The following is a 26366-nucleotide window of genomic DNA, read 5'->3' on the forward strand; positions in this document are numbered from 1 at the left end:
GATTCATAATGTTTAGGATAGAAGTGTCTTCTGCTCATCAAGGATGCATTAATTTGATCAAAAATGCTGAAATATTACAATATAAAAGATCTTTTTTCTATTTGAATATCCGTTATGTTTTTATTTCTGATCAAAACTGAATTTTCAGCATCATTACTCCAGTCTTCAGTATCACATGATCCTTCAGAAATCATTAAAATATGATGATTTGATGCCCAAGAAACATTTCTTATCAATGTTAAAAAGTTATATTTAATATTTGAGTGTAAACTGCAATACATTTTTGATATATATACACGATACATATATCTGAAACAGAAATATTTTGTAATCTTGCATTAAGTCAATTTTGATCAATTAAATTTGTCCTTGCTGAATAAATGCTATTTCGGGAAAAAACAACTGACCCCAAACTTTAAAACAGTAGATTATTGAAGTATTAAAAAAATGTATGTTAAATAACACAGTATCTATGGCACAGCTGACATTCACTCTGCAGAAGCAGCCGAGGTTCATGGGTAGGGAGTTACATGTTTAGTTGCATAAAGCATGTGCTGGTATTCTCTCTTAAGACATGTCACAAAAACACTGGTTAGGCAGGTTGTCATGCAGGTTAACTTGCTGTTAGTCGTGTGAAACAGGCACCAGGAGGGCTGCTGTGCAGAAAGCGGTCAGACACACAGACTGAGCTCAGAAAACATTGACGGATACACCCAGAGTTCTTACCATCGCCTGCCACTCAAACCACACCTCACAGGCAGAAGATCACACATCTGTAACAGTGCAACAACGTCACAACATGTTCAAAGGATCAAACACCGATGATGACGACCAACCACCAGCAAAGTGAAGCCAATCATCATTCAGGTGGCTGTGAACTTCCATAAAGCCTATCAATCACAATCGAATGACCTTTTAAAGTCAACATGAATCACTGTCTGCAACTCATTTTTACTTCTATAATGCGTCAAAATAATTGCAGATACAAATATACTGTACAGTTCAAATGTTACTTTGGAATAATTAAAGGTGCAGTATGTAATACTGACAGCTAGCGGCTGAGTTGGAAACTGCATTCAAATTTCAAAATATCCGAGAAGCTGCTCGCCACAGAGCAAATGGGTCGAGCTTATGTCTAGCTCCTCCTCACTAGACCTAATGGGTGGAGCTAGAATATCCAACCACACCCTAACCTAGGGATGGGAACTTCCAGTCCTGGAGGGCCACTGTCCTGCAGAGTTTAGCTCCAACCCTGATACAACTCACCTGCCTGTAGCCTTCTTGTAGTCCTGAAAATAGATATACATAATAAAGGCTAGATGTCTCGTCTGCGCTGCTGGCCAATGGAGGTTGACGTCCGCACCTGGCAGCCATCTTGTCACAGTCAGCTCGCTCACTCGTAACATTGTGTTTTAATGGTGCATGTACTTTTTAAATAACCAAAACTTTTTTTTACAGATTTTCAAACTTTTTGGTTTGTTATAAACGTCAGAGATGTAGTTATGATTATTCATAATTTGTTCAAGCATCCAGAATTATAGCCACGTTAATAACGTTTGTAAGAAGCCAAACCATTTGTAAATCCGTCAAGATTTCAGCGAGATAAGAGTATTTGTGTTCGTGCAGATCACTCACTTTACATCAGGTACCACAGAGCCCGCCAGAAAGCTGGCCTGTGACAAGATGGCCGCCGGTGATGACGTTAGAGACTCCGCCGAGACATCTAGCCTTTATTATGGATATCTAAACTCTGCAGGACAGTGGCCCTCCAGGACTGGAAGTGCCCACCCCTGCCTAACCCTACCCACAACTCTATCCCTCCAACCCCATTAGACGTCCAGAGAGGTGGAGCTGGATGTCATTTGACTCTGCAGTGAGCAGCACCACTTGAAATATCCTCATATTTGACACGGGTTGCCAGATTGAGACGCAACAGGAGCGAGCCTTATGCTGCGTTCCAGATTGGATTTTGGATTTTTCCCACCTCCTTCTAGGAAATAACATCTGGAACGGCATTCAAAGTCAGAAATTCGGTGCGTGAACTCGGGGTACATCGATCAACCCCACCTCAGTGAGATGCGTCATTTGACATCACTTGGCGCGTCCTGCTTTCAATGAAAATGAACGTAAAAACAAACTTTAACATTAGACATTAAGTTAATTTAGTGTTACCTTCGTTTTTGATTTTCGTCAACTGTTTCCAAAGCGATTTTATGTTATTTTTATTCAGTTTTTCCATAATTGACACAAAAACACAATATGCTCTCATTGTGTCATGGCGACATTATGTGGTCAACATGTGAATGTGATTGACTGGAACTCACTGAGGTCTGAAGTGGGACATTTAATTTGGGATATTCCCACGTGCAATCCCATCTGGAACGCAGCATTTATCCGTGTTTTAACGTGCTCCCGTATTTTTAAATGGGTGACGAGGCTTTTTAGGTCGGGTAGAATCTGCGATCTCTGACCCAGTTTGTTGGCTTCCATGGCTGCAATATGCTGTGTTTACCGCCAACTGGAAACCCGGGGAATCAAAAATAGACATTCTGACACGGAACGCACATTTCAAAGTAGAATAACTGACATTTGGTAGCATTGTTTTTCATAGAAAAAAGTATTTGAACTTAATTTTTCCTAAATATCTGCAAACATATGGTATTTTTATGCTTTAGTACAGTCAGAAAAAAATGACATACAGCACCTTTAAGAATTTTTTATGTTCTTTAAAAGATGTCTCTCTTGCTCAAAAGGCTGCATCTGTTTAATCAAAAATACAGTAAAACAGCATTATTGTGAAATATAACATTTAAAATAACCTCTCTATTTTAGTATATTTTAAAATGTAATTTATTCCTGTGATGCAAAGCTAAATTTTCAGCATCTTTACAGTCTTCAGTGTCACATGATCCTTCAGAAATCATTCTAATATGATGATTTGATGATCAATTATTATCTTATTATTATCAATGTTGAAAATAGTTCAACAAAATAATTTTGTGGAAACCATGATACATTTGTCAGGATTCTGTGATGAATAGAAAGTTCAATAAACAGCATTTATTTGACATAGAATTCTTTTGTAACATTATTAATGTCTTAAAGCCACAATATGTATTTTTTTGCCGCTAGAGTTGCTTATTCAAAACAAAGGCTTTTTAAAAAAATGGAAATTGAGGATAATGCGGGTAGGATGTCATTGATAGGCGACGCACGACACGGTCCGTGTCCTGGTTAAAATTGCTTATTTCTCTGGATTTAAACATTCTTGGAAACATTTGAGATAACGTAAGCACACAAGTCAATAAAATATATGACTGATCTAGTGGTTTTTGGATATTTTAATCCAAAAATCTTACATATTGTGCCTTTAACTGTCCTTTTGATCAATTTGATGCATCCTTGCTGAATAAAAGTTTTTTTTTAAATGGTAGAATATCATCGTTTCCACAAATATATGAAGCAGCAAAACAGCTTTTAACATTGATAGTCATAAGAAATGTTTCTTGGCCATCAAATCATCATATCCGAATGATTTCTGAAGGATCATGTGACACTGAAGACTGGAGTAAAGATGCTGAAAATACAGCTTTGATCACAGGAATAAATTACATTTTAAAATATATTACAGTAGAAAACATACTGTATATTTGATCCAATAAATGCAGCCTTGGTGAGCGTGAGAAAACATTTAAAAATTCCACACTTTTGACCTGTAACAACGTACTAATTGAGACCAGGAACATGTATTAGGAAAGTAAACAGGCTGAATTTTGACTTCATGTTGACTTTTCTGATGAAGGTCCGATGCCTATGAACCACCAAAAAGTGCGTCATTAAACACTAGAAGTGGTGATGGCTGAGATTTCTTTAAACAGTGCTTATGCATGATTGACGGTGGTGGGAATGCCATTGAAGCGTCGCAGTGAACGTTGCAGCATTGCACCGGGAAATCGTCTGAACCCCAGGCCAAACTCTGAAGGCAAACTCTGGGCAGCTGCTGATATTTCCACAACCACTGGAAATGGTTCAGTCTATCACAGCATGTGGTTTCACTGACCCAAAATTACGACTAAGATTATTACACACGACGCATCCTACAGAGAGGCCGATGATGACATCTTGTGTTATGAGAGATAAATGTGAAATCCAGATATGAAGATATGTGTGTGTGTGTGTGTGTGGCTGAAAGAGGGTTCAGTAAATATCAATATTAAACACAAAAAATAAAGATTTGTGTTCAGCCATGAGCTGAAATAGATGCCAAGGACAATTAAACATCACAAAGGTGCTGAAGCCACGATGAATGATGATCATTAACTGTCACGGAACATTCCGTTTTGAGAGAATAGAAGATTCAAGATTCTTTCTCCCTGTCCTGTTTTGATTTCTATGGATACAGTTGTGTTTGATTTCAGCAATGTTCTGTGCCAGAAAGACGGAGAGAAGAACAAATCATCTGAGATTTAGATGTAACATATTTGCTGCCAATTTAAACATTCAAACTCAAACATCAATTTTCTATCGATTACATGACGTTCAAAGGAATGTTTAAGGGTCAGTACAAGTTCAGCTCAATCAACAATATCTGAAATTTTGTTGATTAACACAGAAAATCATTCTGACATTCCTCAATCAGCAAAAATGATCAAGAGTCGTGTTTAGTGCATCTATAATAACTGACTTTAGAAACTTCCATTGTAAGTGCATTACCGTAAACAAGATTTTTGCTTGTTTTTACCAATATTTTATATTTAATTTTAGTTTTAATTTATTTTATAAATGCCATGGAGGCTGTCTATAGGGGTTGATTCAAAACTGCAGCTCTTGTCTATAATGACCTGGCATGGACACTGTCATCTGAAGACCAAGTTCTTTGTCTCCACAGCATCTGCGCGTTTCTTTCATCATGTGAAACGATCCTAATGGAGGGAAACCCTCAGGGCAGCTGTTTGGCAGGGGTTAGTGTTGGGCTTCTTGCCCAATAATGAGCTATTAATGAGGTACAGAATTATGGACATTGGACACCTGTGGTTTTATAAAGACTCTAGTTGAGTATGTTTCCATATTGTAGTTGATTGAGATGTCAAAGTGAGACATCCATTGAGTGCTTGACATTCTCATAAGACTTGCACGAACATGTTGATTTTTTTTTTGTTGGTGTGTGCAGTTGCTCTCAGAAAAAGGATAAAGTTATCTCTGGTATTGACTTTAAATTTCCATTTTATGTTTTATTATTTGTATTTACAAAGAAAATGCTAAATATAAATATATATATATATATATATATATATATATAGGGATGCAACAATACAGTTAGTCCACGGTTCAATACATACCTCGGTTTTTAACCACGGTTTTCGGTTCGGTTCGGTTCTGATGGCTTGTCACATTAGTTTTTTGCTATTCTATTTTAAGCGACAGGAACAGCAAGAGGTTAAGGAGAAAAAATACTATTTTTTAATTGCAATACTCTTTCTTTATTTTACTTAAAAGAATTCAAAAACCTTACTTAAACTTAAAACTTTACTTAAAAAACCCTTGTACACATTCCTAGTGTATTGTATAATATAAAATAAATAAATAAATAAATAAATAAATAAATAAATAAATAAATAAATAAATAAATAAATAAATAAATAAATAAATAAATAAATAAATAAATAAATAAATAAATAAATAAATAAATAAATAAATAAATAAATAAATAAATAAATAAATAAATAAATAAATAAATAAATAAATAAATAAATAAATAAATAAATAAATAAATAAATAAATAAATAAATAAATAAATAAATAAATAAATAAATAAATAAATAAATAAATAAATAAATAAATAAATAAATAAATAAATAAATAAATAAATAAATAAATAAATAAATAAATAAATAAATAAATAAATAAATAAATAAATATATATATATATATATATATATATATATATATATATATATATATATATATATATTATATATATATATATATATATATATATATATATATATCAAGATTTACACTGGCAGCTCAGAGCTGTACAGCATTTAAGTATGAAATTGAATGAATAAATGTAAAAATAAAACACTACATAGACTTCCCTATAAAATATACACTGATGCTACTGTATTAGTTTTTCAGTCAAGAGCAGTGAGTGGTTTTCTCTTTGTCTTTTGTTGTTGTATTAACATTAAATGGATAGTTCACTCAAAAATGAGAAATGAATACAGTTTTGGAACAATATTAGAGTGAGTAAATAATGACATAATTTTAGAAGTGAACTGTCCTGCGTGCATCTTACAGACACGCGCCGATTTTACCTTCACTTTAGACATAACTGACTGTGTTTATGTAAACCTTGTGTGTATTTGACAGTATTAGCGCAGTAAGACGACTTAGTCCAGTAATCACGTGTTTGACAAGCGTTTAGTGCGCGCGCTCGGAAAAGCGCATGTTAAAACCGCGCACACGCCGGCAAGGCTTTAAAACGCATGCAAATAATGAACTTTCGTGATTGTGAATAACTATAGTGTTCCGTGAGTATAACTCTACCACTAACGTGTGATATGAATGGATGTCGCGTTGTTCAGTATTGGGATGGAGGCAAATGATAGAATTTGTAGAAAAATACTTAATTAAATGCAAAACCGAAAAACCGCAATTCACAGGCGCGAATTGAACCTTGAAGGCCGTACCGAATGGTTCAATATTATATTGAGATATATATATATATAAATAATAATAAAATAATGTATTTATTAATTGTTATTTATTATTATTATTATTATTCATTATCATTACGATTATTATTATTTGCAAAAATGATGTGCAAAAATGTCACAATGTTGTTGTCTTTCATTGATTTCCATCAAACGCCAAAGTTTAATACTTTTAATGTTTGTTCAACTAACTTCAAGTATGAGCAATAATAAACCTTGCCTTAGTAAATGCAAATAATAATAATAATAATAATACAGATCCAAAAGCAGATAGTATGCTATTAGTGTCAAATAAAAATGGCAATTCTTACCTGAGATGATCTTGGATCCAGAAACACAGACACCATTGGCACTGTCGCTAGTTGGTTGGGGTGGTGGCGGGCCGACAGGTTTGGGTCGCACTCGAGGGGTGGGTCTGGGGCGCGGCAGGGAGCTGTCATGGGGCGGTGTACCGGGTGGGGTGGGGGTTCTGGGAGGGGATGGGTGTGGTTCCTCTGTGCTCTGGGAGGAAGGCTGGGGAGGAGGTTGAGGAGGAGGGTGACTGGGGGCCTGGATGGGGGTTTGGTTGTTGCGACGGAGTGCGATGAGAGGCTGAGGAATGCTCGGGGCAGAGGCCTGGCTTGGTGTGGGCTGGTTAGGAGCCGTCTTTACGCTCTGAGATGTGGCAGGCGTGGCTGGTTTGGGAGGTGGCGGTGCTTGTTTCTTTGTACCTGAAACAAAAATATCCATACATGATTTTAGTGACGGATTTTATTAACTATAACAACATGCATTTTAGTTTATTTTATTTGAATTATTTTCCACACACTATGCGAGATAAAGAAAAACAGCTTTACGGCAGAGCCTAGACACTGAAGAAAGCCATGTTGTGATCGAAACGTTTATCTGGAATAAGGGCAATTATGACTCACCTCTGCGCACCATGAACGGACTGGGGCCCTTAGGGCCTGAGGTAGGGGTCCCCACATTCAGCTGAGCGGGTGCCCCACTCGAACCTCCCGGTCCGTTCCTCATGGCTGGAGGTGTGGACGCAGGCTCTCGGGTCATGTTACTGGGGAAGGAAGAAAAGCAGGGAACTCATATCGTGGGATTACACTGCAGTATGTATACACAGGTCAGTTAACATGCAGGGAATTAACATGTAGTGGTCCAAGTTGAGTTAATGACTTGCACGGAAAAGTTAATGCAGACGCCTTAAAGAAAAACAGTTAGCATAATTAGCAGTGTGTTTTTTCTGCATGCAGTGCATGTTTTCTACTAAAGAAAGAATAAGCAAAAGAGAAAGGCAAGGCAGGACATACAAACTCAAGCAACAGAGAATATTCTACAGAAAAGACATGGAGAGAAAGACTAGAAGGATTTTTGCCCTGACCGGGATGAAATACTGTGACAGCATGATCGTTTGAAGAATCATCCTTCGCTTGCATTTGTTTGAATCCTTCCAATTTGACAAAATAGGTTGAGGAAACACTTCTTTTAAAAATAGCATGTGAAAAATCAATAATAACTGATTAATCACAGAATTTCCAACCACTGTTTAGAAAGCAGAATAGAAATAATTTAATAAAATGACAATACATACATTTTTTATTTTCTACAATTGAACACTATTTTTCTTATATATTTTTTTCTTCGTTAATATAATAATATGATCATTTTATTTTTCATTCATTTAAAAAGTATCATTTTAACTCTGATTTAATTGTGTGTGTGTATATATATTTAAATGATTTCCATTGAATAATTGAACACTATTTTCCTTGGAACAGTTTGTACAGCTTGTTATTTGGGCCATATCAATTTTGTCCTGGGCCGACACTGGATAAATCCAGGCTAAATGTCTTGACCAAGGGTACAAGTGTGATAGTTAATAACTTTACCGGTGATCATTTTCTGATTTTAAAAGTGTTTAGAACAAAGAAACATGAGAATTGCACAAAGAGACAATGTGCATGACACAGAAACAAACTGACTGATTATTGCAATCCCAGGTATCTTGAAAGGTTTGTAACCTTCCTCTGCGATTGTACCCAATTGAAAGCAATTTGATTTTTTTTTAAAGCAGCGTTTTGAAGCAATAATCAAGACAGTGGCACAAAACGATGTGCACACAACAGATTTCGGCAGCTGGCTCCTGACATCTGGCAGCGGATGGCATGGTGAGGTAGAGGGATTTTACGGTTGCACCAATCCTTACCTGTTCTCCGCAGCAGGGTTCTGCTGAACTAAAAGCTGCTGCGTCTGAGGCACCGCAGCTCCCCCCTGCCCAGCCTCCAGACCCCCGCCAGTGGGCGACTGAGGGGAGGGCTCAAACACGGGAACCCCCCCGGCGTCAATGGGAGGGAGAGGGGGCTGGAAGTTAGGCGTGGAGTGCTGCTTTCTATTTATTGTGCCAGCTCTACGAGGGGCGATTTCCGGCTGTTTGTTAGCAGGGCTACAGGGAAGAGGGGAGACAGTATGAAACACTCACACAAGAAGAGTGACAGTGGGGTATTAGTCTCCACAGAAGGGAAGGAGGAGAAGGACAGGACCACCACCTGACCACTGGGACAGCAACCAGAGAGATATGTTGGGAATTTTGAATTGTTTTTAGAATTTAGCAATGCATCGTACAAACTTAACATTTTGAATACATCATACAGATTTTTAAAAAAAATTTCAAATAAATTAATTATATACATATCAGTTACATAGTTTTGTCAGCAGGTCTTGAGCCAGACCTATGAGTAGGTCATTTAAAACATTCACTCAACCAATTTGTTCAAAAACGTGGATTGCGACTACTACATATTGCTCAGAGACCCACATTGGTTGATATCGTTCGGAACTACTTTCGTTGACTGATTAAAAACAGACAATATAGCACAATACACACTATGCAATGGAATGTTGTTTTTTTGTTTTTTTTAACTAACTGGTATATCTACATCAGTAAATGACAGAAACTGTGACACATTTTAGTATTTTGCCTCTAAATTTAATTTCAAAACCTAGCTTACATTTTTTGTATGCAGTCATTAGTTAATGAAGCATTAATCAATGTTGTTATTGTTAACCAAAACAATAAAAAAAAAAGGTTATTTGACATAAAGCCTGAAAAAAAATTATGCTCTTACGTGCGTCTCCGTTCCCTCCTTCAGGGAATGAGGGTTACATGCGTAACCGAGACGTTCCCTTTCAGTCGGTCACGTTCGCCGTATGTCAGAATGTGGACCGACGAATTGGGATATCACATGAGAGACCAATTCGTCGGTTCACATTGTGACGTACGTCGAACGTGACCGACTGAAAGGGAACTGTTATTTTTTATTTGCCAAGACATTTTTAATATTCATTTAAGCTGAAGTAGGCTACTAAAATTGCGAAAACGAAAACTGAAATAAAAATAAATTAAGCTAAATAGAAATATTAAACAAAACAACACAAATGAAAAATTAAACTATAAGTAAAACAGAAAAGCTATAATTCAAAATATGAAGAAGTACTATAATACTAAAATAAAAATAATTAATTTAGTAATGAAGCAGACAAATCTCCTTTAGAGAGTGACTGCAGCAGCCTGTGACATTCATCTGAAGGTCTGTCCTGTACCTGAGGCACAAGAACATTCACATTTTCAAGCTCTGAATTTACGGTATGATCGCCTGCGGGACAGGAGCTGTTTGACTCATTCTGAACATACCAAGCTTATAAGAGCGGGACTGAACACTTCCTGCTTATACACTCACTGGATAACTAGAATGGGAATTACTGAAATACAAATAATAACCTTTTATTCCTTTAAGTCATTTTATTCTGACAGATGCTGCATTAGTGCTTTTGAAACGCACATGCCAAAAACGTGACTTTTTTTTCTTTGACTTTGGCACCCAGTTCATGATCATGAAATATATCAATAATGCGTTTAAACATAGCTATGAGCATACATTTTATTTATTTCAGAAAGCATACAATAAGCAACGATTGACAAAAAACTAAAGTAAAACAAAAACAAAAGAAAAGAAAAGCAAAGCAAAACAAAAAAAACGAGGAAAAAAAACACAGACAAAGATGCATGTCATATGAAATGAATAGGTCTAAACAGCCCCCAGCTCTGGTCTCAGACCGTCTGCTTGGACTGTGACGGACTCACTGGCCACTACATATGACGCGGACACTACTGTGGAGCTGGAGTCATGTCTGTAAACACGGGGGTGAGACTTGTACCTGTCTTTGCGGGAAGTGTCATAATCGAACGACCCCTGGCTGCCTGGGCGCCTCCTGTCTATGGTTCCGGCTTCGGAGTCAGGGGTACCCGGGCACCCAGGCATGGCAAACATGCCTGACACGTTGAAGTCCACATCTGAAGAGCAAAAGGATATGAATAAATAGCCATGACTGAGTAAAAGTAAGCTGTTCTTAAAGAGGACGAGCTCAGTTCAAAAACCCTAGTGAGCTGCCTACTAGACATTTTAGGCACGTTTCCAACACAAAGGCGGAAATTAGCCTGGGAAAATATGCTGCCTTGTTTTGGCCCAATCTGAAGCAATATGAATCTAGACCAGCAGTTCTTAATCTTTCTGACTCTGGGGCAATATTTAAGGATCCCTAATATAGTTCTTTAGACCCCCTTGGAACCTAGTGGGCCCTGACCCTTTGGTTGAAAACCACTGATCTAGACAGTAAACAGTGAGGAAGCTCACTAGGTTTGGAGCACAGCTACAGTCAATGGTAGTCTTACCTTCAGGAAAGAACCAGCTTGCATGGTTGATCATCAGTTCTATTATTGACACAACATGGACGGAAGTAGTGGCTGCCATTTCAGCAAGGCTTCTAGGAGAAGAACAAAACTGTAACATATCAAACTGTTCCACAAGAAGCATTACATTTACATTTAGTCATTTAGCAGACGCTTTTATCCAAAGCGACTTACAAATGAGAGCAATAGAAGCAACTAGAACGGTCAAGGGCTACAGTATGCAAGTGCTGTAACAAGTCTCAGTTAATCTAACACAGAACACACAACAATTTTTTTTTTTTTTTTAATTTATTTTTTTTAAATAAATTAGACAGACAGAAAATGAATCGAATGGAATGTTAAGTGCTATTCTTGATTGGTTAGGTGCTGCTGGAAAAGACGTGTCTTTAGCCGTTTTTTGAAAATGGCTACAGACTCGGCGGCTCGAATTGAGATAGGCAGGTCATTCCACCAGGTGGGGGCAGTCCAGGAAAAGGTCCGTGAGAGTGATCATCATCATCAAGCATCATCAAGGACATTTGACACTTCTATAAACAATGCAATTTGGGAAGCATTATGTATAATGGGTAACGTGAGCGAATCTCACCCTTCTGTTTTGGCCCACAGCAAATTGGGGCCCAGTACGATGGCGATGTTGCTCGCAGTCATCTTGTTGATGTCGCTTTCCAGAGCAAGCTTGGCAAGAAACTTCACCAGGTACCTTCACAGACATGGATTAGCGTGTTACGATCGTAATAGTTTGTTAAAGGTCAGTTTGCTAAAAGTTAGTTTGATGTAGTTTGACAAGCAGACCTAAAGTTGTTTTTGTTGGGCTTTGGTAACATGTCACACACCACCCACAGCGCCTGAAGCCTCTTATCAGAGTCAGAAATACTGCAGACGAGAGAAAAACAAGGGATATACATATGACACAAGAGCCTCATTAACAGCTTTTGCTGTACCTACACAATAAAAAATTATTTAATTACATTTTATATGAATTTAAAATCTGAAACACCTTCAATATAATTTCTAATATTCTAAAATTCACATACTGTTTAATCAGTATCATATTAGCATGGGTGTCATTTTCATCAGCATTTTATTTAGAGTTAGAATTGAATTTCACTAGAACCAGGCACATTCATTTGGATATATTTCAAGTCTGATACCCTTTAGAAAAAACTTTGATGTCAATCATTTGAAACACTGAGACACTTCTGAGCCAATCCACTTTCCAATCCAGATCAAAAAGCTTTCTTGATGCCCCCATGACTCATTTTTTATGTTGAATTCTGCCTGAGGAATTGGACACCACACGCATATTGGTGCATTCAAGGATGTAACCATATCAGGGGCATCACTAGACCAATTTTAGTTTCTTAAATTTTTTGTAAAATCTTGGCTTTCTATTTATTTTAATGAAATTCCTTTCATCTAATTGACATGAGACTTTGTGACTTTTCCTACTCTTGCTATACTTCATACTTCAGTGCAATAAAATGGCTAAAATGTGTTATAATATATCAAAACACGTGAAAAGAGCTATAAAAGAAGAGGAAATGGCAAATTAGCTAATGGGTTGTCCTCTGCAGCCATCTACTGGTTATAGTGGTAATTTCATGTAATTTTCATTCTAAAAGTGTTTTTTTTTCTCTCCACCTGGTGACAGAAATCCTCGACTAAAGGATGGCACATTATCCATGTTATCTCCATTAATGAAAATGAGAAATGTAGATCTTTAAAGTTAATTTTACTGCACAAATGTAATAATAAAACATTACATGTGTTGGGGGAAAACCCACCAATCTAGACAAATGCAGTAATATAAAGTTTATCTATATTCTTAATTAGTATATATATGTGCTGGGGAAAAATGTATCATGATTAATCACATCCAAAATAAAGGTTTGTGTTTACATAATATATGTGTGTGTGTACTGTGTATAATTATTAGGTATATTTGAATACACACAAATGCATTGTATATATTTAAAAAAAATGGTTATATTTATATATAAAATATTTATATATGATATAAATATAAATATATATACATACACAGTATACACAAACAAATAACAAATATTTCTTAAATATATACATGTATGTGTGTGTATTCAAATATACCTAATATATATATATGCATGTATGTCTGAAGTCATGGACATTGGTGTATGTGAATGTGCTTTACTTTGAGGCTTGAATCCACTCTTCATACAGCTGGTAGGACATCAGAGGTTCAGGCAGCTCCCTCAGGTAAGATTTGAGGGCTCCTAAAGAATCATGAGTAAAGAAGCCCAACGTCAAATGCATTTGCAAATCCTCGATTGTGTTTTAACATGACTTGTAAAATGTACAAAGAGTTTAAAAATACTGCTCTAGTCGTGGTACTCTTAACATTGGAGAAGAGATATGAAACGTTCCAGGTTTCAAAATCACTCAAGTCACACAATATCCTGTTTTTGTAATCAACAATGCAATGCATGGTTTAAAATAAAACAAATCAAGTCTCAATTTCATTTTGGGAAGTCCTTCTAAATGCAGAAATGACTTGTTAGCTAACAACTCTGCCTGTAGCTAGCTGCAAACAGCTAGCTATTGGTGAGGTACCTGTAGCTAGTACCTCACCAATTTCTTTTACGAAAAACAGCACATACCAGCAACAGCGTGAGGGTCAGAGTAAAACTCTTCCAGTTGGGAAGTGGAACAGTCCAGTGCTGCCTTTAACTTCTTCAGTTTAGAGGCTCCAGCTGCGATACGGAACAAACCCTGGCACGAAAGGAAATGTTGTAAACGCACAAGACCTTTGCAACGTGCAGTAAAATATAAACTGATTTGCTTATGTACGAAAAGAAAATGACTCAAAACACAGTTTTCGTAAGTGTCAGTGATGGTTTCACAGGGAAACGATTTTGTCTCCTTTCACTGCTATTATTAGTCTGGGTTTAGCCAAAAAGCGGAAGTGAACCAGTAGACGTCTGTAACACGAATATAGCGCCACAGAGTTGCTCTTAAAAATGTGTGTGGTCTTCCAGAATCTGTAGCTCAACCATGGGAAAATAATGAACGAACATGCAGCTGTTTTGAGATTGTTCTGAATCTGTATGTAATTGATAAATGTAAATTAAACAGTATTATTTGCTTTAGCAAAAAACACTAGATAGTCTGTCTGTCTATCTATCTTTCTATTAGGGGTGTAACAGCTCAAATTACTCGCGGTTCATTTTGTCTGAGACAAAAGGAATAAAATTCAAATATTGAGAAGTTCTTGCTTGCTAATTCAGCACACATATGAATACAGACCGATTTGCAACTCTCCTTCATTTGTATTCTGACAACTGTGCAGCTTTATTCTTTAAATGCATGTCAAATAAATGTCATTCAACTTTTTAAATGGTTCTGTATAAAGAGCTCTAATATCCGAAAGGCAGAAAGATTGAGCACTTCCCTGAAAATGACCACCATCTGCCATTGTGTATGCAGTAACAATGTGCATCAACATCCCTTCAGGATGGCAACCGTCAATTCTCATGTGTTGTTTGACAGTGTCAGATACTGTACCTCTTCCTGCATGCCGGTCTCCAGCAGCATCATGACGCAGGCCTCTATGGGCAGAGCGATCTCTCTGCTTGTGCGTTTCAGATGTTCTTCCAGAGCTGTGCCAAACGCTGGCTTCTCTGTCCATTTATCTATGCCAGACGACGAGACAGAGTGAGAATGATTTAAGTTATGGCAGGATACATTTAAGAATCATCACTAGGTGTGTGTGTGTGTAACACAGATTCTGTTAGACAGGATGATTTGCAGTGTGAAACAGGATACATTACAGTGCCGGCCAAAAGGAAGCTTTGAAAGAGAAAGAATGATTCATAGCTTGATGACTAGCCAGATCTTGAATGCATCTCATAAACCCAGTCAAGAACATGTCTGGGTCATATTTCACCCCAAAATCAAAAGAAAAAAATGATATATATGTATCCATGTATGTATGTACAGTCAAACAAAAATTATTCAGACACCAGATATAATTTTTTACTAGTGGGTGCAGGACACTATAGTTTGTTTATGTAAGTGAGGATAGAAAAATAAAGTAGGCCTAAAATGTGACATATTATACCCAAAATTCTTCATACAGTGGACTACCAGTAAAATTTATAAAAATTTGGGACCAAATTTATTCAGGCACTTTGACCTGACCATGTTTTGCTTAAGTGTTTTGTCTTTAATTGCTAATGTGACCTTTTACACCACAGACTGAACAAAATGAAGCATTGCATGGTCAATGGTTGATCTAAAATGGTATTATCTAATTGTGTACTTAAATTTAACAGCTGACAGGTGATTGGTTGATTGTAATCCATTGCATACCTTTCTATCAAAGTTATCAGACATTATCAAGATGAATTTCTATCTATCTATCTATCTATCTATCTATCTATCTATCTATCTATCTATCTATCTATCTATCTATCTATCTATCTATCTATCTATCTATCTATCTATCTATCTATCTATCTATCTATCTATCTATCTATCTATCTATCTATCTATCTATCTATCTATCTCAAATAAAATGAATATTTTTTTCTCATTACTGTAATGTGAAAGTAAATTATTGATCATTATTATTCTAAATTAAATTAAAAGTATTTCAATATAAAGGTACTGCCAGATTTTTTTGTTTTTCATTATGAGAATATGCAAGTATACTGTAATGAAAAAAAAAAATCAAAAGTAAAATGTCTAAACAAATGACATGAAAAAATGTTTCATTGTCATGAAAATAAAGTGTGATGTTAATATTGTTGTGACACTTTTTTTTACACAATTTTAGGGTGAAATATGCACTAGCGGACATGTTCTTGACAGATTTTGTGAGAGTCATTCTTTTAGTTTCTAAGTTGTGACAATTTGAACATTATAGAGATCAAATAAATGTTGTCTCTGTTTCAGCACACTCTGTTTATTTGTGATTAAAGGGTTAGTTCAGGGTTTAAAGGCTTGTGTTCCGAAGATGAACGAATATCTTATGAGTTTGGAATGACATGAGGGTGAACAATTAATGAGAGAATTTTCATTGTTGGGTGAACTAACCCATAAGGCCATGCTTTCATAAGTGTTGTGAGTGATTCATATGAAACATTTATCCAGTAGATGCTCTGTCTAGGAAGTGAAGAGTAAATATCCCACCTTGCTGTGACTGTATGGTGGGCAGGACGCTCTCGATGGACGCCAAGGCTCGTCTGTGGTATTCAGCTTGAGCTTCTAACAACTGTCAAGACAAATGCAAGCCTCATTTTTCTATTTTTGTTTGAGAGTAGAAAAGTTTGTCACTAAATGATCTTTAATTTACTAACCGCCTGTATACTGTAATTATATTGTGTATAACAGTTAAATTAACTCCACTGGTTAGACATGCTGGCTACTGGCATATAGTAAGAAGACTTACGAACACCACCAAATTCCCTTTAAGGCGAGTCATTTCACTCTGCGGCCATCTTTGAAACGCCTCTCGTGCAGCTATTTCAGTCATGCAAGTGCCGCTCCTCTCTCTTTGAATGGTGAAATATCAAATTCTCCAAAACTGTTCGCCAAACTTACGATTAAATTTCATATTTGAAATCACCAATGAAATTTGACAACAGCCGTCTCATACATTTTGTTCCTAAATGGTCAAGAAAAAAATTGCCTTTTTCAGACTGGACCGGCAAACTAACCAGAGTTTCTAAAGGCAGCTGCAGTGATGCAATGACTACCAATTAATTGGCTGTTTTATTTAAAAGGCAGGACTTATTCCGCCATATTGCACTTTCTCCCATTCATAGTAATATTAGAGCACTTTCTTACTGACGTATTTGCAAGTTAAATTCATCATTCCACTATAAATCGACCTTTATCAGACATTACTTGTCTTGTGTGGTTCAAGCTCCCATAAAGCTCATAGAAATGACTTACCAACACATAATAGCACGCATATTCTCCTTCCCTGGAGGAAAAGTTGTACATTTCTGCTGCTAGTTGATCCTAAAGACAAAACCAGATCAGACTAGGTTCAGTGTGCTACCTAAGGTCACCTAGAAACCTCATAAAATCTGACTCATATCCATACCTTGCATATTTCCATTTTGTTCTGAGCTTCATCCATCTCTTCTTTAAGAGTGTCAACTTTGGCAGCCATTGCTTGAGCATTTGCAGATGACGGAAACGCCTTTGTGGCCTGGTGATACCTGTAATAGAGGAGTTTGAAGTGTTTTCTTTATTATTCCAAGCAATTTGCATTGGAAATGGCATCAAATGTCTCAAAGCACCGGAAGATGGTCAGCAGACGCTGGTGTAGGTATAGTGTCATGCATTTACACTACCATTCAAAACTTTATGTTATTCAAAGGCTCACCAAGGCTGCATTTATTTAACTACAGTAAAAAAAGGAATATTGTGAAATATTATTACAATTTAAAATAACTTTTTTATTTGAGTATATTTTAAAATGTAATTTATTACTGTGATGCAAAGCTGAATTTTCAGCATCACTACTCCAGTCTTCAGTGTCACATTCTAACATGATGATTTGATAGTCATTCATTTTTTTTTTTTACTATAGTGGAGTTGGTTTCGGAAGTATTATTAGTGTGTGTGTGTGTGTGTGTGTGTGTGTGTATATATATATATATATATATTTTTTTTTTTTTTTTCTTTATTATTAAAAATATATATATATATTTATATATTTAAACATCATCTGTGATGGGAGAGGGTGGAGCTTAAAAGATCTTTGTGCATTTTGCTTGTTTCAACTTTGCTTGTTTTAAATTTCGAATTGGTTTAATTTTCTGAACAGCATCATGGGTAATGTAGTTTTAACCAGGAATTCCACTGTTAAACATGATTATTTTAAAACTAAGCTGAAATAATGCGGGCTGACGCTTCAACAGAAGCAAATACCATTGATTAACAACCGCGAAGGTCACAGTAAGTCCGTCTATAAAGGTTTCGTTAAAAATCGATTTCCTTATGGAGAAAATGAATGACTGTTGCACTCTATAATCAACATCAATGCGTAATATAATCTTATCAATATCAATGCCTAATAATCTTAATAAAATCTTATTATATCATCAATAATCAATGCTTAAAGGGTTAGTTCACCCAAAAATGAAAATTCTGTCATTAATTACTCACCCTTATGTCGTTCGAGACCCGTAAGACCTCCGTTCATATTCGGAACACAAATGAAGATATTTTTGTTGAAAGCTGATGGCTGAGAAAGGCTTCAGATAGGCCTCCATTGGCATTCAGTACACTTATACTCCCAAGACCGATAAAAGGCACTTAAAACATCGTTACAAAGTCCATCTCACCACAGTGACTCTACAATAATCTTACGATGCGACGACAATAGTTTTTGTGCGCAAAAAAAAATCAAAATAACACCTTTATCCAGCTTGTTATTGCCTTCCGCGTGTGCCTCCACGACGCATGCGCGAGAATATGACGTAGCGCCGGGGCTCGGGATTCCATGAAATGCACACTTAAGCCCCATTTTGAGCACTACGCCGAGACCTAAAGCACGATCAATGTAGAATCCAACAGCTGAGATACGCGCGTCTTCCTCTGATTGTAAACAAATCGCTTCTGGGTCATGTGTCCGAACGCCGGATCTGCGTCATATTCTCGCGCATGCGTCGTGGAGGCACACACGGAAGGCAGTAACAAGTTGGAAAAAGGTGTTATTTTGATTTTTTTTGCGCACAAAAACTATTGTCGTCGCATCGTAAGATTATTGTAGAGTCACTGTGGTGAGATGGACTTTGTAACGATGTTTTGAGTGCCTTTTATCCGTCTTGGGAGTATAAGTGTACTGAATGCCAATGGAGGCCTTTCTCAGCCATCAGCTTTCAACAAAAATATCTTCATTTGTGTTCCGAATATGAACGGAGGTCTTACGGGTCTCGAACGACGTGAGGGTGAGTAATTAATGACAGAATTTTCATTTTTGGGTGAACTAACCATTTAATATTATTTTTTCTTTGATGAATCACTGTCATTTTTAAAGAATGTTATGCATCCGTGCTGAATAAAAGTATTAATTTCTTCCACCTCCCCCCAAAAAATGACTGAACCCAAACTTGTGAACAGTAGTACATACACTCACCTGGCTTTCGCAGAATCAAAATCCAACACAAGCTTAGCTAAATGTTTCCTCTGCCTAATGATGTTAGGAATATCCACCTTCAAGCACAAAAATAGAGATATAACCTACATTGCATGTTTTAAAGCAGGATATATGCAGGTCTTTGGTGTTACGTACCTCTGCTAGCTGGTTGAGGGGGTCTATAATATCTCTCTCCAGCTGAACTTCATGTTGGCTCTGCTCGAAGGCCAGTTTGTTTTCAGCATCTCCACAGACTTCCATCATCCTCCTGTAGATACAAATATGCTTATCATCATGCTGCCTGGTTACTTCCATTATTCTTGGATTAACAGATGTTAATTAATAGGGCTGGGCGATTTTGATCCAGCCGGGTCTGGATCCAGCCTCTTATGAAGACTTCAGATGACCATCACCTGCGAAGAGACGACTCTAACTCCTGCAAGGACTTCAGATGACGCAGCTCTGCATCAACATGCACCCATGCTCAATTTTATATATATACCCTAATCATTGTTAACAACAAGTATTCTTATTTCACTTAGCCCATTGTCTGTGCCTTAATTTATTTTTTACATTTATTAATACATTGTTAGCTAACTGTGCTTTGTATATGTACATTTCTGAAATACATAACTTGGACATAGTCTCCTCTGATGCGTTTTCTGTGAAGCTGCTTTGAAACGATATGTATTGTGAAAAGCGCTATACAAATAAATGTGAATTGAATTGAAACCGCCTGCCTGAGAAAACAGATGACTAAGTTAAAAGTTCTCTCTTTATGAGTATGAATCACAGGTCAAGCAGACCAGGTTATGGGATGGTTTCATCTGTCAAAGAGCCAAAGAGTTCATAAACTCACCCGATGAGAGACTCGTCTCCGAGCTGATTTCCGCCATCCAGCATGGATTGTGAAAGGGCCGTGAGAGGAAGCTTTTTCTAAGAGGAATTTTTTCAAATAATAATTCATATAATAAATGTGCACTATGGAGGTATTCGAAAACATAAAAGCAGCTGTTACTTACATGCCTCTTCTCCGCATCTGTGCCCACGTTACCCTGCAGACACATGGACATCTTCTTGTGCGTATTATGAGAGACCAATCGCATGTTTTCCAGGCGCCGCTCAATCTGTATTAACGCACACATTTGATTCAAATTTAAAACTCATTGGGACTTCAGTGATTCCCAGTGCCATCATCAAAAGTTCCATTCAACAATGTTTACAATGGTTACATGCACACCTGTTCTGCATTTCCTGTATTTTCCTGCTTAGCCACTTGAGATTTTGCAAAGTCTTTGTCTTGTACACAAACACCCTTCAGTTGTCCTGTTCTTATAAATGTGCAAAAAGCCTGTTCAGCAAAGCTGTATTTCCAGCATCATTACTCCAGTCTTCAGTGTCGCATGATCCTTCAGAAATCATTCTAATATGATGATTTGCTGCTCACAAAACATTTCTGATTATTATCAATGTTCAAAACAGTTGTGCTGCCTTATAGTGTTTTTTTAGGATTCAAGGAATAGAAAGTTTAAAAGAACAGAATATTTTTTTTCTAATATTATAAATGTTTTTAGTGTTACTTTTGATTGATTTCATGCATCCTTATTGATTAAAAGTATTAATTTCTTAAAAGTGTCCCTGTTATGCTTTTCCGGATATAACCTTTCATGTAGTGTGTAATATACTGTAGCTGTTTGTGAACGTAAAAGGTCTGCAAAGTTTTAAAGATTAAACTGCACAATAAATTGAGTTATTGTCTCTCAAATGAAAGAGTCGACTCTGAACTGCCTGAAACGAATAGTCAGCTGTCAAACTGAGTCTGAGTCTCTGCTTGCACCCATGTTACAAACAGACTGGGTCATCTGACCAATCAGAGCAGAGTAGACCAATCACAAAAGACTGGGCCATCTGACCAATCAGAGCAGAGTAGACCAATCACAAAAGACTGGGCCATCTGACCAATCAGAGCCAAGTAGACCAATCACAACAGACTGGCTTTTCTGGTTGTTTCTTCATTGAGTTGGCCATCAATTTATATTTTTGACCTGCAGTCATAAACACAGAGGCTGCAGAGGGGCCTGGACTGGAAAAGCTTTTAGAGTGGACAATATGGTGAAAGAATTAAAGCAACAGAGAGCATGATGACAATGAACACGGTCTGCACCGTGCCTGCAAGTTGTGCACTTTAGCACATACAAACGGCCTGATTTTAGAGACCAGCTGGCCTTTTACATACATCTTTCAATATAACGAAAAACTCTGTCAAATGTATTCTCAGTTCACACCTCCCATCCACTCTATCTGATCTGGTTCTTTTCTTCCTCAAACCCTGCGCTCTGCGTGCAGAGATGATGTGTATTTTTATGTATGACTATAAGTAGGTTGATTTCCCTGAAAAATGTAAAAACGGTGCTGCTATTAAAATATCTGAGCATCCCAATCAGCCTGATACAGCAATGTCAGCTCAACCAATGTCAAAAGTCTGTTTGTCCAACCAATTAAGTATTCGGGAAACTAATAAAAAAAATTAAAAAAACATACACCTACCATTTTAACCAACACCTTTAAATTCACCATGATAAATGTTTTTATCCATGCACCATTTATCCATGCACATCTTTTTTTTAAAAAAATTTATTCACATGTCCTCATAATTTGTTTTCTTCTCTTCTCTGATGATGTGTTTACTGGAGTGAGGGTGAGGCAACCTGTCACTCACATGAGATCCACCAATAGCAAACCATAACCATCCAATTAATTCCCCATGGACAAAATCAAGTCTATTGGATTGAATTCTCGTCAAATGTATTGCAGTCACATATTTTTTTTTAAAACTGATTATGTAAATCAGTAGGCGTTTTTAAAGTTTTGATTCATGCTTATTATATTTTGATCCGTGATCACGTTGTTTGCTATTCTGATCATTTTGCATTATTGTTTTCAGATTGTACAATATATTTTTACATGCGTTTTAAAAAAATGTATTCACGCATGTAAAAATATATTGCACAAACTGAAAAAAAAGATGTTTTTCTTGGTTTTATTACTCTGTGTTTTGTGCTCTCTTCCATTTCATGCTCATATCTATTTTTTTCTCTTCGCTTTTCTTTCCACAATCTGCGCTTGCTTTTCCAACTGTTGCAGTTCGAGTTTCATATAAATTAGGGCAGGCTTAAGTGTCACCATTGGTCCACTAGTTCTAGGTTGACAGCTCCTCCTCTTGCCAATCAATCGAAGAGGGGAGCATATTCAAATAATTAAATTCCTTTTTTTGAGATACATGATGAGATGCTTCTCTTTTTTAATGTGCACACTTGTTATGATCGTTAATCTTTATGTTCATAATATATGGTATTTGGTGTTAAAAAATATTGCTTGGCTCATAATGCTAATATGCTAAGGCTTCCTGACATCCTGCATTTTTCAAAACGAAATTTTTTTTTGAAAAAAATTAAGTTAAAAACTGCCAATGTACCCGTTGGAAGACTTTAGGACCCGTCACTGCTATGCATACCTGGCGATCCATTACGTTTAAATGCATTTTTTCATATTCTCTTAACTGTCATTGTTAAACGATCATAGGTAACCTGGTAAATTAATTCTAAGACTGAATGTACCTTGATTGCAATTGGCCACAATACATTTGATGGGAATTTGATCCCGTACAAGTCCCATCCTACATTTTTTCTTGTTTGAGAAGCTGTTTCACAATAGGGAAGAAAAGACTATCGCACAAGAAAAGACTATCACACCTCGTGTTTCATGCCGACTTAAAGAATAAAAATTGTTTAGACTTGTCAGAGTGGGATGTACACATTTTTTCAAGTGACTTGGGCCAGGAAATTTGGCTGGTTTGGATCTTGAAAAGAATCAAGGTTTGTTTACAGTTTGAGCACAAACCACTTCAGCAGAACTGATGCGGTCTCACAGCTGGAACTGAAAGCTGCCAAACTGGCTGAGTGTTTCTTGCAGAGACTTTCTAGTTTCTCTTGTTCTCACATGTATAAGAGCCGAATACTCAAAGTGTGTCTGACAGTCCCTTAAATAACTTCAGACAGTCGCAGTGGAACTGAAACTCTCTGTGTGAGATGACTGCTCCTTTCAGCATCTCAGATACACGCTGCTTCTGTTTGCCACTAACTAATTTTAATAAAAGCTCACCACAAAAGACGCTAAATTCAGAAGTCTCTCTGCATAGAAAAAAAACGATGTATGCAACCTACACTTAGACCTAGAACCGTTTCATTTGCACACACTGTCTGTGTTGTTATAGCGCCTGATTCACTAAAGGAAATCATATTATGCTGCAAACATGGGCACTGAAATTTGTACAGGGCAGTTTGCAACAGTGCAGAAAAGTGTGTGCACTGCAGACAGAGTCGGGACCACTTCGTCAAGTATATTGTTTATTGTCGTTGTTGACAATAAAAGCATACAGTTAGTGTTGGCGGTATGGTTCTGCTCTGGGCAAGATCTCCCCACGCCTGTCCAGAAGCAATTCAACCCCCCTGGGGTACAGAATGGAACCAGTATGCATACATAATTACAAATTCACAATATACGAGTGTAGACAATACATGAGGGGAAAAAAAGGTGGAGTTGGGGTTGGAGGAGGGAGTTTTGATTGCGAGCAGCGATTCGATTAGAAGAAATGCTGAAGAATGGGAATTTAAATGGCCGCGGTGATAAGTGCCGAAACTGGATTGGTACATGTCAGGAACAGCTGGCTATAAGCTGATGCGAGCTTGACTGACATGGCCTGCCTGAACTGATGCAATGCTTGATATTTGGTAACACTTTACAATAAAGTTCCACAAGTTAAAATGAGTTAATCTCTACCTTATTATTAACTAACTATTATAAGCAAATATAAACTAACTTTTAATTTTAATTTTAGAGTATTTCATTGAATGCATTCTGAACATACATTAAAAACAATAAACAATATAATTTTTATGAGAACAAACTAGAGAAATAAATGCTGTAAAAAAAAAAAAGATACCTATTGCATTAACTATTCTTAATTATTGCATTAACTATTCTTAATATGTGTGTGTGTGTGTATATATATATATATTATAAAAAGTCAGTATGTTTTTTTGTAATTGTTCTGGGGGGTGGGTTGTGGGAAAGGAGGAAAAATTGTAAAATCAAGAGGAGCATTGCTACTTCGTTTTGTATGTAATGCATTACTCTGTTCTTCTTCTTCCTCGAATAAAAATATTAAATGGGGGGAAAAAGTCAGTAAATTTTTTTTATACTTAATTTAAAAAATGTATCAGAGTTTCAACAAATATTAAAATATTAAGCAGCACACACATTTTTCAAAATTGGTAACAATAAGAAATGTTTAAATGATTTCTGAAGGATCATGTGACACTGAAGACTGGAGTAATGATGCTGAAAATTCAGCTATTACATCACAGGAATAAATTATATTTATAATTTAAAAAATACATTAAAATAGCAGTTATTTTAAACTGTAATAACATTCCACAATATTACAGTTTTTTCTTTACTTTTTTTCTTTTTGATCAAATAAATGCAGACGTGGCCTATATATATATACACACACACATAGAGGTCTGTATGGAATGAGGAAAAAGGACAAATGAAGAGGAAAAGAGCTGCAGTACAGATGTACAGTTCCAAGCAAAGCAAACGAGACAAACAGGAAATGATGACGGGCCACACCGGCCTGTGGCAGCACTCACCCAGCAGGGGTCGAAGCTCCCATGAAGCACATTTACACACTACTGAGAGTGACTCAAGACCTAAATGACTTTGAAATAGTAGTTTGTCAAGCTGCTCTTATTTTAAACTACAGTCACAGTTCTTCCTGACTGTCAGTATTGGACTCATTGACCCTGTCCCAAATGGCACCCTAAACACTCGCGGCCTTCCTCGTGGCGCAGCGTGGAGCTCGCTTCAGTGTGGTTTCAACAAAAGTGCCCATTGAGGGCGCATATCAACCAAAGGGGGCACCTGTGGTATTGATGCTGAAAATGTGGTAGTGATGTTCTGAAAATGACAAATGGGACACCCTATGGTCTCATGGACTTAACGGACATGCGCACATGGCAGCCATTGATAGTCCACAAGAACAAAGGTGCATATGAAGTGTGCCATTTGGGACAGTGCCATTATACGGCAAAACTGACGCCATAGTTAGCGTAGTTTTAGTGTTTAGAGTGACTCAGAAAGCTTCCGAATATGATTTTGCCGGTTATTTTAAGGGGGGCGTGACATTTCCGACACACTAAGCAGTCGACCAATCACAACAGACTGGGGCTAGCTGTGCCCAATCAGAGCAGACTACACTTTTCAGAAGGCAGGTTTTAAAGAAGCTGAAACTAAAACAGAGCGTTCAGACAGAGGGTGAAATCAGGTGCTGCAACTATGTAAATTATAAGAAAAAGAATGTTTGTAAACATGAAATGATGCAAACGTATTCTAATAGCCCCAATAAAAACAATTATGAACCTGTAAATGAGCATAATAGGTGCCTTTTAAAACATTTCGCTACGAAACAAGGCATACAATGCAAAGCAGAGATGTAATGAAATTATTCTATGAATCTTTTTTGACCAGTTCATTTACATGAATCATCTAAACTAAAATGAAAGGTATAGTATACAAGAGAGAAAATATATTTTAAAGGGGGGGTGAAATGCTGTTTCATGCATAGTGAGCTTTTTGTTAAAGTATTGGATTCCCATACTAAACATGGACAAAGTTTCAACAAAAAAAAGTTAGACGTTTGATGGAGTATTTCTGT

General features: G+C 36.7%; 1 protein-coding gene across 5 annotated transcripts in view; it reads right to left on the minus strand.

Annotated features, from left to right (window-relative positions):
• arhgap17b (Rho GTPase activating protein 17b) overlaps positions 1-26366 on the minus strand; it is a 39812-nt gene that overhangs the window by 2167 nt on the left and 11279 nt on the right. The window contains exons 3-20 of one of the 5 annotated variants that reach the window (XM_079829462.1): positions 20611-20715; positions 20448-20524; positions 19745-19856; positions 19589-19665; positions 17546-17663; positions 17392-17460; positions 16627-16708; positions 14998-15125; positions 14094-14205; positions 13628-13709; positions 12247-12327; positions 12041-12154; positions 11437-11525; positions 10923-11058; positions 8914-9150; positions 7628-7767; positions 7028-7426; positions 727-773 (exon numbers count right to left, since the gene is read on the minus strand). In XM_079829462.1, the coding sequence (XP_079685588.1) occupies positions 766-773; positions 7028-7426; positions 7628-7767; positions 8914-9150; positions 10923-11058; positions 11437-11525; positions 12041-12154; positions 12247-12327; positions 13628-13709; positions 14094-14205; positions 14998-15125; positions 16627-16708; positions 17392-17460; positions 17546-17663; positions 19589-19665; positions 19745-19856; positions 20448-20524; positions 20611-20715 (2166 nt within the window). In that variant the 3' untranslated portion in view covers positions 727-765. Of the gene's footprint in view, positions 1-726; positions 774-7027; positions 7427-7627; positions 9151-10922; positions 11059-11436; positions 11529-12040; positions 12155-12246; positions 12328-13627; positions 13710-14093; positions 14206-14997; positions 15126-16626; positions 16709-17391; positions 17461-17545; positions 17664-19588; positions 19666-19744; positions 19857-20447; positions 20525-20610; positions 20716-26366 lie in introns of those variants that run through there. The other 4 variants (XM_079829461.1, XM_079829463.1, XM_079829464.1 and 1 more) reach the window with 4 other exon arrangements.

This window comes from Gobio gobio (genome assembly GCF_949357685.1).
Source record: "Gobio gobio genome assembly, chromosome: 1".
Classification (NCBI taxonomy): domain Eukaryota; kingdom Metazoa; phylum Chordata; class Actinopteri; order Cypriniformes; family Gobionidae; genus Gobio; species Gobio gobio.